At 38.9% G+C, this 17,431-nt stretch overlaps 2 protein-coding genes across 6 annotated transcripts; one reads left to right on the top strand and one right to left on the bottom strand.

Moving 5' to 3' along the window:
* Nucleotides 1-282: 282 nt before the first annotated feature.
* Nucleotides 283-6,518, top strand: LOC125192725 (phospholipid-transporting ATPase 1-like). Of its 4 annotated transcripts, none has more exons than XM_048090351.1 (8): nucleotides 283-431; nucleotides 736-2,312; nucleotides 2,406-2,709; nucleotides 3,184-3,874; nucleotides 3,955-4,078; nucleotides 4,206-4,425; nucleotides 4,765-5,223; nucleotides 6,091-6,518. In XM_048090351.1, exons 2-8 carry the CDS (start codon nucleotides 803-805, stop codon nucleotides 6,308-6,310), a joined length of 3,528 nt encoding a protein of 1,175 aa, XP_047946308.1. In that variant the 5' UTR covers nucleotides 283-431; nucleotides 736-802; the 3' UTR covers nucleotides 6,311-6,518. The 4 variants fall into 4 exon arrangements, with proteins under 4 accessions (XP_047946308.1, XP_047946307.1, XP_047946309.1 ...); XM_048090350.1 differs by having other exon boundaries at nucleotides 285-431; nucleotides 601-2,312; XM_048090352.1 differs by having other exon boundaries at nucleotides 292-431; nucleotides 657-2,312.
* Nucleotides 6,519-10,219: 3,701 nt separating this feature from the next.
* LOC125192726 (histidinol dehydrogenase, chloroplastic) lies at nucleotides 10,220-15,646 on the bottom strand. 2 transcript variants are annotated; one of them, XM_048090355.1, is made up of 15 exons: nucleotides 15,481-15,646; nucleotides 15,280-15,384; nucleotides 14,295-14,416; nucleotides 14,079-14,131; nucleotides 13,569-13,641; nucleotides 13,349-13,450; nucleotides 13,167-13,268; nucleotides 12,988-13,059; nucleotides 12,825-12,887; nucleotides 12,702-12,743; nucleotides 11,932-11,991; nucleotides 11,729-11,839; nucleotides 11,222-11,392; nucleotides 10,926-11,016; nucleotides 10,220-10,784 (listed from the first exon to the last, which is right to left on the bottom strand). In XM_048090355.1, exons 2-15 carry the CDS (start codon nucleotides 15,371-15,373, stop codon nucleotides 10,507-10,509), a joined length of 1,434 nt encoding a protein of 477 aa, XP_047946312.1. In that variant the 5' UTR covers nucleotides 15,374-15,384; nucleotides 15,481-15,646; the 3' UTR covers nucleotides 10,220-10,506. The 2 variants fall into 2 exon arrangements, with proteins under 2 accessions (XP_047946312.1, XP_047946313.1); XM_048090356.1 differs by having other exon boundaries at nucleotides 15,280-15,362; nucleotides 15,481-15,645.
* Nucleotides 15,647-17,431: the final 1,785 nt, after the last annotated feature.

Raw genomic sequence — 17,431 nt, 5'->3', positions numbered from 1 at the left:
GAACGAGAGTGGTATTGATGAGACTTTGGATCATCTATTAATTGATGAAACTTGAAAAGAACCTATCCTATTTAAATCTAGCTGTAATTAATCAATTTATCTTCAGTAATTTCACTTGAATTGATTCAAGTGGAGTAATAATTTTGAATAATCAAAGTTACCCTAATGAGTATGAGATTGATTAATGCAAAAGGGATTGAATTTGGAATGTATATAAATGAATATGATCCAATTCCAGCTCCTTGCAACCTTCGCCCCTTTTTGTATATTTTAATAGAATAATGCTGCATTTGACCGTGACGAGAATGCCGACGATGCATAAATTCCCAATCACATCTCACCAAAACTTGCGCCGGCCTCTTCCAAATTCTGCTTCTCTTCTTCTTCTTCTTTATGCGATTGCTCCGTTTCTCTCTAAATCTCTCACACAAGTAAGTTCTTCTACCCTCACTTGATTACCGTGATCCTCTTTTTTTAGCTTGTGAATTACAGAGCGGATTTCATTTTGATTGTGATTACGTTTTTTCTGTTTGCATTGAATGTGAGTTAGTTACTCAGCTATAATTTTGTAATTGCTCTCAATTTGTGATTTTGGGGTAGATCAGCACCTGATTTGTGCGTGAATTTTGGTATTGATTGATATGTTCGGTGATCAGAGCTGGGAGTTGCATATAGATTGGGGATTATTGATCGTGGCATTATGATAGTTGTTGATTCCTTGCTTCTGCATCACAGGTAACGAGGGGATTTGATATTTTTCTAACTCTTGTAGTTTGAGGTCAATTCCTGCTAGTTTTCTGGGATGGATTACCATTCCCAGATTGAGATTAATGAGAATTCCCCTCAATTTCCCGACCCTATACGGAGTTCATCAGCCCATTCGATTCAGTCGAGGGCGTCTGGTGGTCACTCCCTCAGGGAGGTTAGCTTCAGTGAGGGAGGACCGACGTCTGTGCGTCATGGCTCGAGGGGTGCTGAGTCTGAAGGCTTTAGTGCTTCTTATAAGGAGATACGTGACGATGATGCGAGGTTAATCTATATAAATGACCCTGAGAAAACAAATGACAAGTATGAGTTTGCTGGGAACTCTATCAGGACTGGGAAGTACTCTGTCTTGACATTCTTGCCGCGAAATCTGTTTGAGCAGTTCCACAGGGTTGCGTACATATACTTTCTCGTGATTGCTGTTCTCAATCAGCTCCCCCAGCTGGCTGTTTTTGGGAGGGGGGCTTCAATTATGCCATTAGCCTTCGTGTTGCTTGTCACGGCAGTTAAGGATGCGTATGAGGATTATAGGCGGCATCGGTCAGATAAGATTGAGAACAGCCGGTTGGCTTGGGTTTTGGTGGATGAAAGTTTTCAACAGGTAAGGTGGAAGGATATACGAGTTGGTGAGATCATTAGAGTTTGCGCGGATGAAACTCTTCCTTGTGATATGGTGCTGCTCTCCACTAGTGACAGCACCGGAGTTGCTTATGTGCAGACTACCAATTTGGATGGTGAATCGAATTTGAAAACACGGTATGCCAAGCAAGAAACACAAATGAAAGATCTAGAGAATGAGAGGATTAGTGGATTGATCAAGTGTGAGAAACCAAACCGTAACATTTATGGTTTCCAGGCAAATATGGAGATTGATGGAAAGCATATTTCTCTTGGACCTTCTAACATCATTCTACGCGGTTGTGAACTGAAGAACACTGAATGGACAATCGGAGTGGCAGTTTTTGCAGGCAGAGAGACTAAGGCAATGCTCAATAACTCTGGAGCTCCGTCCAAGAGAAGCCGTCTTGAAACATCTATGAATCGCGAGATCATTTTCCTTTCAATTTTCCTCTGTGCACTGTGTGCAATAGTCTCTGTTCTTCATGGAATTTGGTTGAGACACCATAAGGGTGAATTGGATCTAATGCAATTCTATAGGAAAAAGGACTATTCGGAGGCTGAAGAAGATGATTATAATTATTATGGATGGGGCATGGAGGTATTCTTTGTGTTCCTCATGTCAGTTATCGTGTTCCAAATTATGATTCCTATATCATTGTACATATCCATGGAGCTTGTTCGCGTTGGTCAGGCATTTTTTATGATTCGAGATAATATGATGTATGATGAAGCCTCTAGCTCAAGATTCCAGTGTAGGGCCTTAAATATAAACGAAGATCTGGGACAAATCAAATATGTCTTTTCGGATAAAACGGGTACTCTTACTGAAAACAAGATGGAGTTTCAGTGTGCAAGTATTGGGGGCATCGACTACAGTGATGGGAACGGTGGTGTTGAGGATAGTCAAACTGGAAATCTAGGTCGAGGTACTGCACCTGCAATCTCTCTATTTTTTTTTTCTCATAAGCTTACAGTAGTCTCCACCTGCAAGAGCATTATTATATCTTATTTGGTGACAGGTGGTGAACAGGTTTTGAGGCCCAAGATGAAGGTAAAAGTTGACCCAGAGCTTCTTAACACATCAAAAAGAAAGCACACCAGTGAAGGGAGACACGTGCATGATTTTTTCTTGGCACTGGCTGCTTGCAACACCATTGTGCCTTTAACAATCGAGACTCCAGATTCTGCCGTGAAGTTGATAGATTATCAGGGGGAATCTCCTGATGAGCAGGCGTTAGTGTATGCTGCTGCAGCTTATGGTTTTATGCTTGTTGAAAGAACCTCAGGCCACATAGTTATTGACGTACAGGGGGAAAGACAAAGGTAAGATATTTATTTTGTTCACACATTATAATCTCATGATTTAAGTGGACTTCCTAACTCGTTTCTGTAGTTGGACATGTTTAGTTAGATTATTGAAATGTAAATATCTTTGAAAATGGGATTCCATATCCGATTGCATAACTGGTACAAATATCCTTGACAAATAATCCATGAAAGTTTGAAGAGAGAAAATATGCATCAACTAAAAGTATTATTGCATTCAGTTGTGGAATGGTGTAGAACAGTAAAACTAGTTCTATGTATTCTTGCTTACTTAAATACCTCCTAAGTCTCCTGTGATGGGCTTCAACTAGCTTATTAAACACTATAGTTTTGCTTTTATTATTACCTCATAATTCTTACTTTTCCTCTTTCATAGTTGTTTTCCTTTACCTTCTCCTTTTCTTGTTCTTTTTTAATTTCTCCAGCAATTATTTATGCCTTCTCAGATACACTCGTTAATGGGCAGCGCAGGTTTAACGTCTTGGGTCTGCATGAGTTTGATAGTGACAGGAAGAGGATGTCGGTGATACTAGGATGCCCTGACAAGGCAATAAAAGTTTTTGTAAAAGGTGCTGATACATCCATGTTCAGTGTCATAGACAGATCGCAGAACTTGAGTGTACTAAAGGCAACAGAAACTCATATTCAGACCTACTCGTCAAAAGGCTTGCGAACACTAGTTATTGGTGTTCGGGAGCTGAGTTCATTAGAATTTGAACAGTGGCAGTCGTCTTATGAAGTGGCTAGCACTGCCTTGATGGGGAGGGCTTCTTTGCTTCGAAAAGTTGCAAACAATATAGAACATCATCTCGCAATATTAGGTGCTTCTGCAATTGAAGACAAATTACAGCAAGGAGTCCCAGAAGCAATTGAGTCTTTAAGAACAGCAGGTATCAAAGTCTGGGTTCTAACAGGGGACAAGCAAGAAACAGCCATTTCAATTGGCTACTCATCTAAACTTTTAACAAGCAAGATGACCCAGATAGTGATAAACAACAACTCTTATGAATCATGTCGGAAGAGCTTAATTGAGGCATTAGTAGTGTCTAATAAGCTCGCTGATGCTCCATCTGGAGGCTCTGAAAATAGCAGCCATCAGCTTGGCCTGATTATTGATGGAACAAGCCTTGTTTATATCCTGGACTCGGAACTTGAAGAACAGGTAACCCTCCAAAGGTCCCTCTTGCTAACTTCCAGGAACTTACCAACTTATTGTATTAATACATGCCTATTGGATGGCAGCTTTTTGAATTAGCTAGCAAATGTGATGTTGTACTCTGTTGTCGGGTAGCCCCACTGCAAAAAGCTGGAATAGTTGCTCTGATAAAAAGTAGAACCGATGATATGACCCTTGCCATTGGTGATGGTAAGCATCATTGTATCTATCTTTCGTTGTGTAAGGAAGAAAAGGAAGTATGAAACAAGAACGTAAATCAGTCAACTATATATTCACTTGATTGGGCTGCTGATTATGTCGACTGTTTGACTTTCAGGTGCAAACGATGTTTCAATGATCCAAATGGCTGATGTGGGCATAGGAATCAGTGGACAAGAAGGTCGCCAAGCTGTGATGGCATCAGATTTTGCAATGGGTCAATTTAGATTTTTGGTCCCACTATTATTGGTGCATGGGCATTGGAATTATAATAGGATGAGCTACATGATATTGTACAACTTCTACAGGAATGCAGTTTTTGTCCTTCTCTTATTCTGGTAAGTTTGAGTATTGTTTATGATCAAAGAATAACGACTCATTTATGTATAAACAAAGAGCTAATGATGCAAAATACCAATGGTACCAAGAAACTTCCATTTTTATTTGTAGCATACTAGCATTAAATGTAGTTGGTTCTTTTCTGACGTTATCTTGAAACGCTTCCACGGGGAGGTGTTTGGGAAATTAGATCATTTATGATAAATGAATAACATGCAGTTTTATAAGAGTAAACTATCTACACTAGAATAAATTGGATTACGATATACTCCGTAGATTGGAAAGTAAAGAAACTTTAGAAAATTTTGCTTATCTACTATCATATGCTTTCCTTCCAGGTATGTGCTCTTCACAAGTTATACACTGACAACTGCCATCACCGATTGGAGCAGTGTGTTGTATTCAGTACTATACACATCAGTGCCTACAATAATTGTTGGAGTTCTTGATAAGGATTTAAGTAGAACTTCTCTGCTCAAGCACCCTCAGCTTTATGGTGCTGGGCAAAGAAAAGAAGGTTACAATGGAAAATTATTCTGGGTGACAATGCTGGACATGTTGTGGCAAAGTGTAGCTGTCTTCTTTGTTCCTCTCCTTGCTTATTGGGGAAGCAATGTTGATGGTTCAAGCTTAGGCGATCTTTGGACACTTGGTGTGGTAGTTATGGTGAATATTCATTTGGCTATGGATGTAACTCGGTGGTATTGGATAACACACGCAGCCATATGGGGATCAATTATTGCGACTTTCCTCTGTGTCATTGCTGTTGATATGCTTCCTTTCCTGCCTGGCTACTGGTAAGAGTGCTTTATCTTATTATGTTTATTCAGGGCATTGCATAAAGGATTTCAACCTTGTATCAGCCCTGGTTCTAGATAGTTCCAGGTTCCAAATGTCATCATGATGATATTTAGTTCTTAGGTTTTAAAAAATGCCAGTTATGATTATCCGGGGTCAAGTATCATTGCTTGGGAGGATTTTACTATTTAGTAAATCTTGTTCAGAAAACAACAATAACAATAACAATAATAATAATAATAATAATAATAATAATAATAATAAATAAAAAGAAAACTCATTAAATGGGAATAAAGAAAGAGAGTTATTATGCTCCTCCATCGGAGCATCCTAGTAGCTTCCTCTAATTGACTGCTCCATGTTAGTTCTTGATCGCGACATGTCTAAAAGAGAGAAGGCACCGTAATAACTTCCTCACTTGGTCCCTTAGGTTCTTGCTCATTACATGTATGTGTGTGTGTGCATGTGTCTGTGTGTATGAGAGTGGTAGTGAAATTCTTAGCTATGTGAATATATCTCTTATGGATGTGCTGGGTCGCAAGAGATCTTTCGTTGGTAATAAGGCATCAGTACAAGAGGCTTTACTTCATTGAGTAAGCAATGACTCTTCCATTTGTTCAATGTCGATCTCTTCATCGAGAACTTTCCCCATTAACCTTTTAGTTTAGGTTATGCATGAGTTTCTTTGCAAATATAGTACTTATATTGGCTCTTTCGGTCCTATCCGTCTCTCTGGTCTAATATAAACTAATCTTATAACAAATTTTTCGCTTAAATGTGTCGTAGCCTTGCAAAATATTCCATTTATTGTCCATGTTTTGCAGATTTGTTCTCCAACAATTAATTCTAGTTGAATGTTTGTGCAGGGCGTTCTTTCATATCGTCAATACAGGATTGTTCTGGGTATGCCTGTCTTTAATCACGATAGGCGCACTCCTTCCTCGTTTTGCTGTAAAAGTTTTCGTTCAGTATTACGGACACAACGATATCCAAATAGCAAGAGAAGCAGAGAAGTTTGGAAACGCAAGAAGGTACTCACAAACACAAATAGAGATGCACCAAATTTTTGATCTTCCACAGAGATGACTAAAAGTGGTTAGCTCTTTTTCCATTATTTCTTGCAAATTTGTGTAAAAAATGAAATTTTTTGCTTCTATACGAAATTTTCTCTTTCTTAGATTTTTTTAGTTTGTTACCTTCACATATGTTGGTAGTAATGAGGATTGTATTCTTTCACTGAGGCTGTAACTGTGCATTAATTTATGGTTTGCTATACACTACAGGAGTTCTCACATAGTAAAATGGATATAAATGCAGAGTACACAACATAAATTTGACATTTCATTTCAGAACTATGAAGCCTTTTCGATTTATACAAATAATTTGAGAAATTGTAAATATAATGCAAATTATAGCCACTGTGATTTGATTGGCGAACTATCCATGCTACTACTATATGTTTTCTGTTTTCCAATGAATTCTTTTATTTTCTTTTAAGAGAAATAAAATGTTCAACAAAAAACTTAGCAACTAAGAATCGTATATGGGTCAACTTTTACAAAAGTGAAATGAGTCAGACAAAAGCCTATATTCTGCTAGTTGAGTTAGAGCATTCGCAGCGGTGCTTTTTTTTCCGTCCGTCCGTCCGTTCTAGCGGCGAAGACGAGCTCGTCCGCCGCTGGGAGCCGTCCGTCCGTTCCAGCGGCACGGCGCTGCTCTTAGCTAAGAGCACGTCCATGCCGCTGAGCACCATTTACGTGGCAGCTTCTGACTAGGCCGTTGGCAAATTCGATTTTTTATTTTTTTTTTAAAAAAAATTGAAATTTATTTAAAAAAATATTTTTCCACTTCCCAAAAAATTATATCCGTTTTCTACCCACTTTTAATTTTTTTTTTCCCCAAAATTCACATTTTCATTTATAAATATTCTCACTTCAACACAAAAAAAATCATATTCTCATCTATTCTATCATCTACATTCTCTCATCTTTTTTCTCATATTCTCTCATCTAAATTCCCACCACACTACACAATGTCCGGCTCCGGCGATCACCCCTCCGGCAATCGCGGTTGGAACCACGATTGGTTCGACTCCGGCGAATTCCCTAGTCCGGAAACGCAATTTACGGCCCCTCCTCAAACCCAAGGTTCGCAAGCTCCGGGTGGCTACCGTCCTTACCCGGCGGACGACCAAAATGCCGCCGGGTTCGGGTGGGCACCCGAATCCGGATCGGGAGGGAGCGGCAGCTATACTCCTACTCCTACTCCTACTCATCCTGTTCGTGGCACTCGCACCCCGTACACTCCGGGTGAGATGATGACGATGTTCAAAGCCTACTTGGCAGTCTCCGAAGATCCGGAGACTGGCACGAACCAAACCGGGGAAACGTATTGGTGGCGCATCACTCGTCTTTACAATGAAATCCGGCCGGGGGAACCATCTATCGCAATGATAGTATGATGCGCAATTGCATGTTCAGATGCAACGAGGCAATCGGGAAGTTCCAGGGGTATTACCTCCAGGAAGAGCGTTCGGCGGGGAAGCGGCACGAGCGAGCTCGACATCATCACTGCCGCCTTGGCGACCTACCAATGCATGGAGTTCAAGGCGTTCAAGTACCTCGATTGTTGGCAGGAGGGACGCCTACATCCGAAGTATAAGGGCGGCGTAGTAGCATCCTCCTCCAGCTCCTCCAGCAAACGGTCGAGGTCGGTAGCCCTATCCGACGGCGCCTCCGATGATGTGGCTACCCAGCTTGCCGGAACTAACTTGGGTAGCCCCGACGCTGGCCCGAGCAGTTCCCGCCGCCCGCAAGGAAGGAAGAAGGCGGCGGCCATCGCCGCGCCCCGACTCCATCCGCCCCCGCCCTCGCTCCCGTTTCCTTTGTGCCTCCTCCACCCCCGAACAACACGTTTTGGACCCTCTTGGGTCAACTCTATATGAACGATATATCTAAGATGACTCCGGAGTAACTTGCAACACATGAGCAAATGATCCGAGATCTCAAGAGGCAATTGGGGTTAGAGGACTAGTCTTCCACGTGTGTAATTTTTAATTTGTAGGATTTTAATTTTGTATTTTTTTATTTTCTAGGATTTTAATTATGCATTTTTTTATTTTCTAGGATTTTAATTATGTATTTTTTTAGTATTTTAATTATGTAATTTTTATTTTTTAGGATTTTAATTATGTAATTTTTATTTGTTAATGTATTTTTATAATGTATAAATATTTTTAATAATTGGAGTATTTAAATTGAATAATAGAATGGTGGGACCCTTGAGCTTGTCCTTAGCTAAGAGCACGGATGTTGGTGTTGTGCTCTTAGCTAAGGACAATGAGTAAAAGTGGGTCCGGGCCCACTTCCGTACTCTTAGTTAAGAGCACGGATGGGGATGCTCATGCTCCACTAATAAGAATGATAATGAAAGAAAAAAATTTGTTAAAGTACTTCAATATCAATATAGTTGAGAAATTTTTTATCAATAAACTAGTTAATATTGCTAAATAAATCCCGACTTTATCAATAGACTGAAGATTGATCGATTGAAAGAAATAACGAAAGAATCACGTTTTCCTATAACTAAATAATAGTACTACTTTATAATAAACAGATATGCCACTAAATCATGTTGTAAAATACTCCCTGTTTTAAATAAAACGTCCCATTTTAATTGTTAGTTGAGTAAAGGTCAAAATTGGTCCTAAACATATGCTCATTTTATTATTTTGGTCCTAAATTTTATCTTTTGAATTTTTTGGTCCTAAACATATAGAAATTTGATCATTTTGGTCCTCCGTCAACATTTCCGTTAATATTTAACGGTCAACCATTTTAATCATAATTTTGACCAACTTAAGTAATTTTTAATTATTTAATAACTCTTAATCATAACTTTAATTATTTTATTCATTTTTTTTTATTTTTCATACTTTATGAAGTCTCCGCGGCTGTGGTGAAGTAAATCCCATTTTGTTCTTGCCACCCATTTGCACCGATTTTTCATACGTTATGAATCACGCACTTCCCCATCTTGTCGAGAATCTCCCTCAGGTCCAGCTGCACCGCGACGCAGCCGACCAGCTTCCCGCTGCCGCGGAGGCCGCATCCGGCGGCGGCGCGGCGGTGGATCTCGATCTTCAGGGAGGAGGATCCGCCGCTTTTCTCGGCCAATTTCTCGAGGTCGAGCCTGCTGAGGGAGAAGCAGGTGTTGATTTTGCTGTCGACGGCGTCGGAGTCAGAGGATTGGACGGAGAGGTCGGCGAATTCGTTGGGGAAGGGTTTGAATTTGAGCTTGCAGTAGTAGGAGAGGGGGAGGTGGGGATTTAGGGTGAATCAGAGGGAGAGACTGGAGATGAGGATGCGATGGAAGGCGGATCCATTGTGAGGAGAGAGTGATGGATGGGGAAAGGAGAGAGGGGAAGAAGGTAGATAAATGAAGGAAATGGGGAAAATGAAGAAGGAGGAGGAGACAGGCCGCTCGCCGGCGCCGTCCTCTCTCGCGTTTTTAGGGGAAAATGTTCAGACTTCCTCTTTTATCTTCTTTTTTAAAACTTTAATTTTTTATTTTAAATGATATATTCTTAAAATAATTAAAGTTATGTTTAGGAGTTATTAAATAATTAAAAATTGCTTAAGTTGGTCAAAATTGTGATTAAAATGGTTGACCGTTAAATATTAACGGAAATGTTGACGGAGGACCAAAATGATCAAATTTCCATATGTTCAGGACCAAAAAATCCAAAAGATAAAGTTTAGGACCAAAATGATAAAATTGGCATATGTTCAAGACCAATTTTGACCTTTACTCTTTTTAGTTTGTCCCAAAAAAAAATGAAGCATTTTGACATCATTCATGCATTGTCCACATCGTGTGCGCTTATATCATACTGCATAGCATGATAATCCAAGACGAACGAGAGATGCAACCAACTAACAAAGATGAAGCCGGATCCAGCATGGAAGTCACCCATTACAGCGCAACTCAAGACGCTTCACCTCAATTTCGAGATTATGTGCAAATTTATACTTCCATCCACGAAGAACAAAGTTACAATTAACCCCAACAAGATATAATTTGGACTGACAACAACTGAATTTCTAAAACAAAATGACTAGTCTATTAGTACAGTATTATTTCTCTTTGTTGTAAATAAAGGGACACAACTCTAGTGTAAAAACTCATGGTACATTGCCTGACATCAACAACTCTATAAAGAGCACAAATTTAGGGAGTAGCAGTTTTTTCTTTTTCAGGAGCACATTCAGCCAGCCCTTACCTCAGATAGATACTTGTCTAGCTTCAATATCCTGCAGTCTGAGTGTCACGGCTCTCTTGTGTGCATCGAGCCCCTCGACTTCAGCCATAGTTGCTACGTAAGGCCCAAGCTTCCTTAGACCTTCTTCTGTCAATGACTGAACTGTAATGTACTTCAAGAACGAATCTAACGACACTCCACCGTACATCCTTGCATAACCGTATGTCGGTAGAACATGGTTGGTGCCGCTTGCATAGTCTCCCACACTCTCCGGAGTCCACTGACCCAAAAATACAGAACCTACATGTGGTATAATTTGCACTCTTAAGCTGCTGCGCGTGTATATATATATGTGCTGAAAAGTTCTACTATTGAGTATTTAAAGATGTGTTTATCAAGTAAACTGCAGATGATAGAGAGCAATCCGTGCTTAATGATTACCTGCATTCTCTATGAAAGATTCCCACTTCTCGGCATCTTTCACGTTGATAATTAAATGCTCAGGTGCATACAAATTAGAAAAAGCGATGGCCTGTCATCTCAAACATGGGAGTTTTAGGACAAAATATGAAGATCAAGATATAGAAAATAAATAATTGCTCAACTGCAACGGTATATATAAATAATGAGACCCGAAAACCAAAAGCCACATTACCAAGTAGAGGCACATTTTTCTTCTCGAAAATTATTAGTTTTAGGCGACACTAAAATGTGTAGTACTCCATAGATATGCATACCTCAACCATATCGCGTGCATGAACAATAAAGCTGTGATTTAGTGCTTTAGAAGCAAACTCTCCCCGAGGAAGGCTGTTACATTGCTTGCTGATTTCCTCCTCAATTGCAGTTATATCAACACCGTCTCCAGCAACTACAAGAACAACTTGGCTATCAGGTCCATGCTCAGCCTGAAATTGTGAACATTGTTTTTTTGTCAGAAAATAAACAGAAGGTATGAGAAACATCTTCATGTACATATTGCAACCATCATTTGATAGAGAAAAAGATCAACGATTTTCTTTCATTATCTCCCAACTACAGTTAACTATGTTACAGTTTTCGACCAGGGGCCACCTTATGCTTTAACAAATTTATTAAAAGACTTAAATATTTTTCCTGCTAAATGGATTCAACCCTATCTTTCAATAACTAAAGCCATGGGACTTATGCCAGATATATGTGATAGCGTTGGTGCAAGAGTAGAATAAGGGATATCTGGAAGCAAGAAATGGAAAGGGAGATACCTGTGAAAGTAAATCTGCTGCTATGTGAACATGGCTGGCATGCTTATCAGCTATGACAAGCACTTCTGATGGTCCAGCAGGCATGTCTATTGAAATCATAGCCTCACTGTTCTATTGAGGAGAAGTAACAATTTAGAAACATTCAGTAACACAAAAATAGTCATTGTTTTACTAACTTTTCAACAGATAGAAAGCATAAATACCTGGAGAATCATTTTTGCAGCTGTAACATACTGATTTCCAGGTCCGTATATCTTTTCTACCTGCAGGGATAACAGCAACTTGTAATCGATACAAGTAAAATGAATGACTCAAACAAATCAGATTCAATACATACAAGATCACCAAGAAGGAAAAAACATTCACCGTAAAACATTTTAGGCCCAGAACGACATTTTTCTGGGGAACAAGAACCAACAAAAAGATATCTTCTCCACCCAAAAGGCCAGAACTCAAAGTGAGATAGCCAGAACTTATTTAAGAACAAAGGTTAAGGATGAAACATAATTCTCCATTATCCTTCAGTTTGACAAGAATGTATATCATCAACTAATGATAGCTCCAAACTATATACAGTTTAGTGAGAACTTATCTCTATTGAACGCCAAAAACTAGTACAAAGTGAGGTATAATTTCAAACCACAATTACAGGCAGAGAGTTCTAAAACGAAACAGACAAGAAAAATCAGCAGGAGAGAACGAGATGAAAAAAGTAAGACACTTTCTTCAACTAGAATAGAAACTTCAATTGTTTCCCTGTAAATTTATTTAACATTTTATGTTCCATAGGGAATGCCTCTATCCAATAATAATATACACTTTCAATAAGAAATACTTCAAATTTATTTTCTACTTTACAGGTAAAAGAAATTTGTATATATCTGAAAGCATTTTCAGCTTCAATCCTTGTACACCAAAAATAAACTGAGTTTCCACTAAATAAAACGGAGGATTGCTTGTCACTCAGAAGTACCTTAGGGCAAGATTCAGTTCCCCATGCCATAGCTGAAATTGCCTAAACACGACATAGTCGATTTTAGTAACACTGAAGGTCCAAGGACGTACAGAATATACACAAAGTATACTGCATTCTGACCTGAGCACCTCCTGCTTTAAGAATATGAGTAACACCAGCTTTCTTTGCACAATAAAGAACCTCCTACGAACACAGTCACTGAATGGTTGGTGATCCACAACTAGAAAATAGTAAATGAAAAAAATGAAGAGTCCTTTCAAAATTTCGAGATAAGAACATTAACCTTACAAATGCTTCCATCTTGAGCAGGAGGGGTTGCCAGTACAATTGTTTTGCATCCAGCAATCTGGGCAGGCTGATTTAGGGCAACCCATTAGTAAAGCTAGAAATAAAGTTATGTTATTATAGCCCAAATAAAAAAAATGAACAGAAAATATAATATTAGGTCCCCAATTCCCATACAATTGCAAGCATGAGAGCTGTAGAAGGCAACACAGCAGTTCCACCAGGAACATAAAGACCCACAGATGAAATACATCTTGCCACTCTTTTACATTTAACACCCTGAAAGAATGGGAAGGAATTAGACAAGATTGGGGGAATGCATGACATTTACACTAAAATAAAACCATTCAACTGCTTACTTCCATGTTCTCAACAACTTTTTCAACTGGCTTTTGGGCAGCATGAAAAGCAAAAATGTTATTGTAAGCCACATCAAATGCTTCTTGAACAGCTGGATCAAGCTAAATAAATTAATACTAGTTAGAAGCATGGGCAGAAGGCGGCTAGAAAAATGTATATCCCACAAGTTCAGTAACTAGCACATTCAGTGAAGGATTTCTAACATTATGCAGGATATACCTCTGGATCAGGAAGATCGCTGACACTCTCCACTATGTTGTCTAGTCTGACTTTGTCAAACCGCATCGTGTAGCTGTTTCCAAGAAAAGAGAAAAAAAAAGTGCTATGTTCAATCAGAATCAGCCCAACAACAGGGAAAAAAAACCAATTCTGTTTTATAAGTTGTGTTAGCTGTTTGTCAGAAAATAATAACCTGATGTGCATTAATGTTGTACTCCCTCCGTCCCATTCAAGATATCCACATTCTTGAGTGGCACGGGATTTTAGGAGGAGTTGTTACTTGTTAGATGGAGTAAGTAGAGAGAAAAAGGTAGTTGAATATTTTAATGAGTTGAGAGGGATTTGTTTCTAAATATAGAAAGTGGACATCTTGAGTGGGACAAACTAAAAATAAAAGGTGGACATCTTGAGTGCGACGGAGGGAGTATATCTCATCTCCTTACACGGTTACACCACAGACATAAGATAATGATGAAAAGATGTATGCTCAAAAGGTACAGAAAAACCTACTCTTTCACAGCTGCATCACCTTTACTCCGGATATCATCAACAATCGGTTGAACCTAGTACATATCAAGGTAAGGTAGTAAGTATAACACAAATAGATCATGAAGAACATAGATAATAAGAACTGTACATTATATAATAATGGCTTCCCTTTATGAGCCTAGAAGACAAACAATATATTTCAGCTGAGAACATGGCAGCCAAAGCATCAAGTCTTACCACATTGAAGATGGATGAAAAGTCAATTCGAGGACGACTTTTGAGGCTATCAACCTCAGTCCTAGAAAGGTCTGCAAGCTTGTAGGACTTCATTGAGCAATTTGTAGCGCAACGAAATGACCCTATAACAAGTAGTAGTAATAAGATGGAGGAGCCTACTAAATAAGCAAATTCAAAAACCAATTACACTTTAATCTTTCTTATACCATCAGTCACTACACAGAATATAGCATGTATCCTTACTAAAGAATTCTGTGCTGTGCTTAAATGTACTATGTCATGTAGTTAAAGCTATGTTAAGGCCCCACATTTAGAGAACTGAGAACCATACCAATTGAATGTTCACTTATCAAAACAAACAGGTCTACAATTTTACAATGTTGTGTCATCCCAGACATTCTTACATGAATATATACATTGGGGAAATTATGTTAAAAGTTACAAAACAAAAAATATCCGAATATAACTAAATATAACTAGGAAGTTCATGACTTATGTTCACAATCCAAACTCCTTGTTCAATCTCAAGTGCTCCGTTGAATGATCGATATAAGTCAGAAAAATCTAAAGATCATTTTCACACTATACCAATCAACAGTGTATCTATCTACCCATCTATCTATCAAACCCCACAACGAAAGAACAAAGAAATCGGAAAACAAAACAAAAACGAGAAGAGCACCTACACAACCTCAACCCCAGTACCAAATTGTCATGACATTCTGTGCTTGCTTGATTTACTTTCTTTTATGCTTCAAGATCATGAATACATAACAAATAACAAGCTCACAAACCACTCATACAAAGTACTAGTCCAAAAAACATACAATAAACTTCCTAATTTAACCCAAATTCAGGTTTCGCAGCCAAAACATATCCAATGCACAGTTATTTGTTCCAACTAAGACCACATCCTGGCCATTAAAGCACCAATTTTTTTATTTATAAAATAAATATACAATTAAGAGGAAATTGAGGAACTTACTTCGCTGAGAATAAGGTGAGAGCCGTTGAGTATTAGCTCTTGTGGTAGAAAATAAACCACCGCTCCGATTGAAAGAAATAAGTCTACAGTCCATTAAGACGAAACCTTCAATGAAAGTGATTCATAAATTGGAATTAAATTGATTCAAAACATTTTTGGCTGTAGAAGATAGAATCAGAAAGCAAAGGTTTTTGAGTTTACCGTGGAGGCAGAGAAGTTGACGAAGACAGAAAGAGGAAGTTAGGTTTTCGGCGGCGGCGGCGACACTTGCCGGGAGTGAGAGGTCGTGTAGTGGCTAAGAGTGAAGCTTTTTCTTCTGATTAGGGAAAGAAAAACTAGAATTTGGGGAAACGACGCTAAAAGCCACTAATTACTGTATATCTAAACCAATTTCATAGCATTATATGATTCATATTTCAAATTTTTTTTTTTTTCACTCGGAGTACTTTACGAAGTTAAATAATTTTATAAAATTCATGCTGGTTCGACATGTGACATCGATGCCGGAATAGAGAGAGTATTATATTGAAACTCTTATTGATGGAACTCGGACTCTTATTGATGGAACTTGGATCACGATGTTGATGAACGATGCAACTTTGAGGACTGAGGGTTTATTTGGGGCTCAAGGACGAAGATGGCCCGATAACTCGGACAAAAAATGCGAGTCAAAGGGTGGCACCAAGTTAGGTGGCATCACCTTACTCTTCCACCTGACCGAGTGGATGGCGCTGAAGTATCGAGAAACTAGGTGTAAGCAAAGTACGAACGAAAAGTTGGCAGAATAACTAACTCTCGTACTAACTAACAGCGACATCGTCTTCTACAACCAAATTGCGTAAAACTTCTTAAGAAATTCAACATAAGCGAAATTAAAACAGAGCAACTGACTTTTAAATCAAATTTATGCATAATCAACGAAGAACCTAACAGATCTGCATACTCTAGACGAAGCAAAACAGAAAACAAGAAGAAAACAGAATCCATCTAACAACTATCTTTCCACACGTCGAATCCAACCTCAGACGCTAAATCCACTCCGGATCCAAGCGTCCGACACGAACTCCAACCAACAGAAACTCTTCATCACGTCAGATTTAAACAAGGAACTCCGAATACTCAAATAACCACAGATCTATCACCAAATTCCATATCGAACACCACAACATCAAAATAAACAGAGATCGACATAACATTTGAAGAAATAAACTAACAGCAGAGAGATCTATGCAAATTGACTTGAAATTTAACTGCTAAACGCAGATCAACAAACGGAAAGACAAATAAGTATCATCAACAGCAAGGTCGACTCCCAAAAGTGAAGTTCGACGGTAAAAACGAGCAAAACAACTGAAAGTAAAAGTAATTGTATCTTCGTCCACACTCGGACGGTGTTGCCAACCATGAAATTTCTAAGAAAGTAACCTTCCGTTCCCGACTACCCCAGATCTCCCATTCCCAAGTGTGTGTAATGTGTGTGAGCTAAGAAGAGTGAAGAAAAAGTGATAATCCTTGCGTTGCATGCTCTTCTATATATAGGCGTTTGAGTGGGGCCCAGCGAGGTATAGATAAGACTTTGTTGCCCTCAGCTATTGACTCCTCTGTCACGCCAATTTTCCTTGTAATTCCTGCTCACTTCGTTCCTTTCCTTCGCTAGACCATCTCCTTCAGTATTTCCTTGATCAAGCGATTTTCTTCACACACCTGGCTTAGGAAACGTATTAGACCCAGCAAATTATAACATTTTCCGCACATTACCGATGCATGAAATTAGCCTTATCAAACTGCTCACACTTAAACCATACTTGTCCTCAAGTATAAAGACAAGAAAAGAAAAAGAATAAGGCGAATTTCAAGCACGGTTATCTCTTGACCGACTCCTAGACCTAGACAAGGAAAAAAAAACTAAGAAAATATATAAAAAACTAAGAAAACATACAAACACTTAAACACATATGCATGAGCTATCTTCAATTTTTAGGCATCTGTCCCCACAAGATTAAGGTCAATTCAATAGGTTGCACTCCTCCAAATAGGCCCTTTCCCTTCCTTTACCTAGCCAATCTGTCAGCTTGTCAAGATAGCTTTCCACTTACCCGATTGTTGGGTTCACTCGATCACTCATTCCTCACCAGGGATGTTAGGATCGATT

The sequence above is a fragment of the Salvia hispanica genome, chromosome 6 (genome assembly GCF_023119035.1).
Source record: "Salvia hispanica cultivar TCC Black 2014 chromosome 6, UniMelb_Shisp_WGS_1.0, whole genome shotgun sequence".
NCBI classification, from domain to species: Eukaryota; Viridiplantae; Streptophyta; class Magnoliopsida; order Lamiales; family Lamiaceae; genus Salvia; species Salvia hispanica.
Note: the sequence above shows the minus strand (reverse complement) of the source record. Positions and strands in the feature narration are given on the sequence as shown.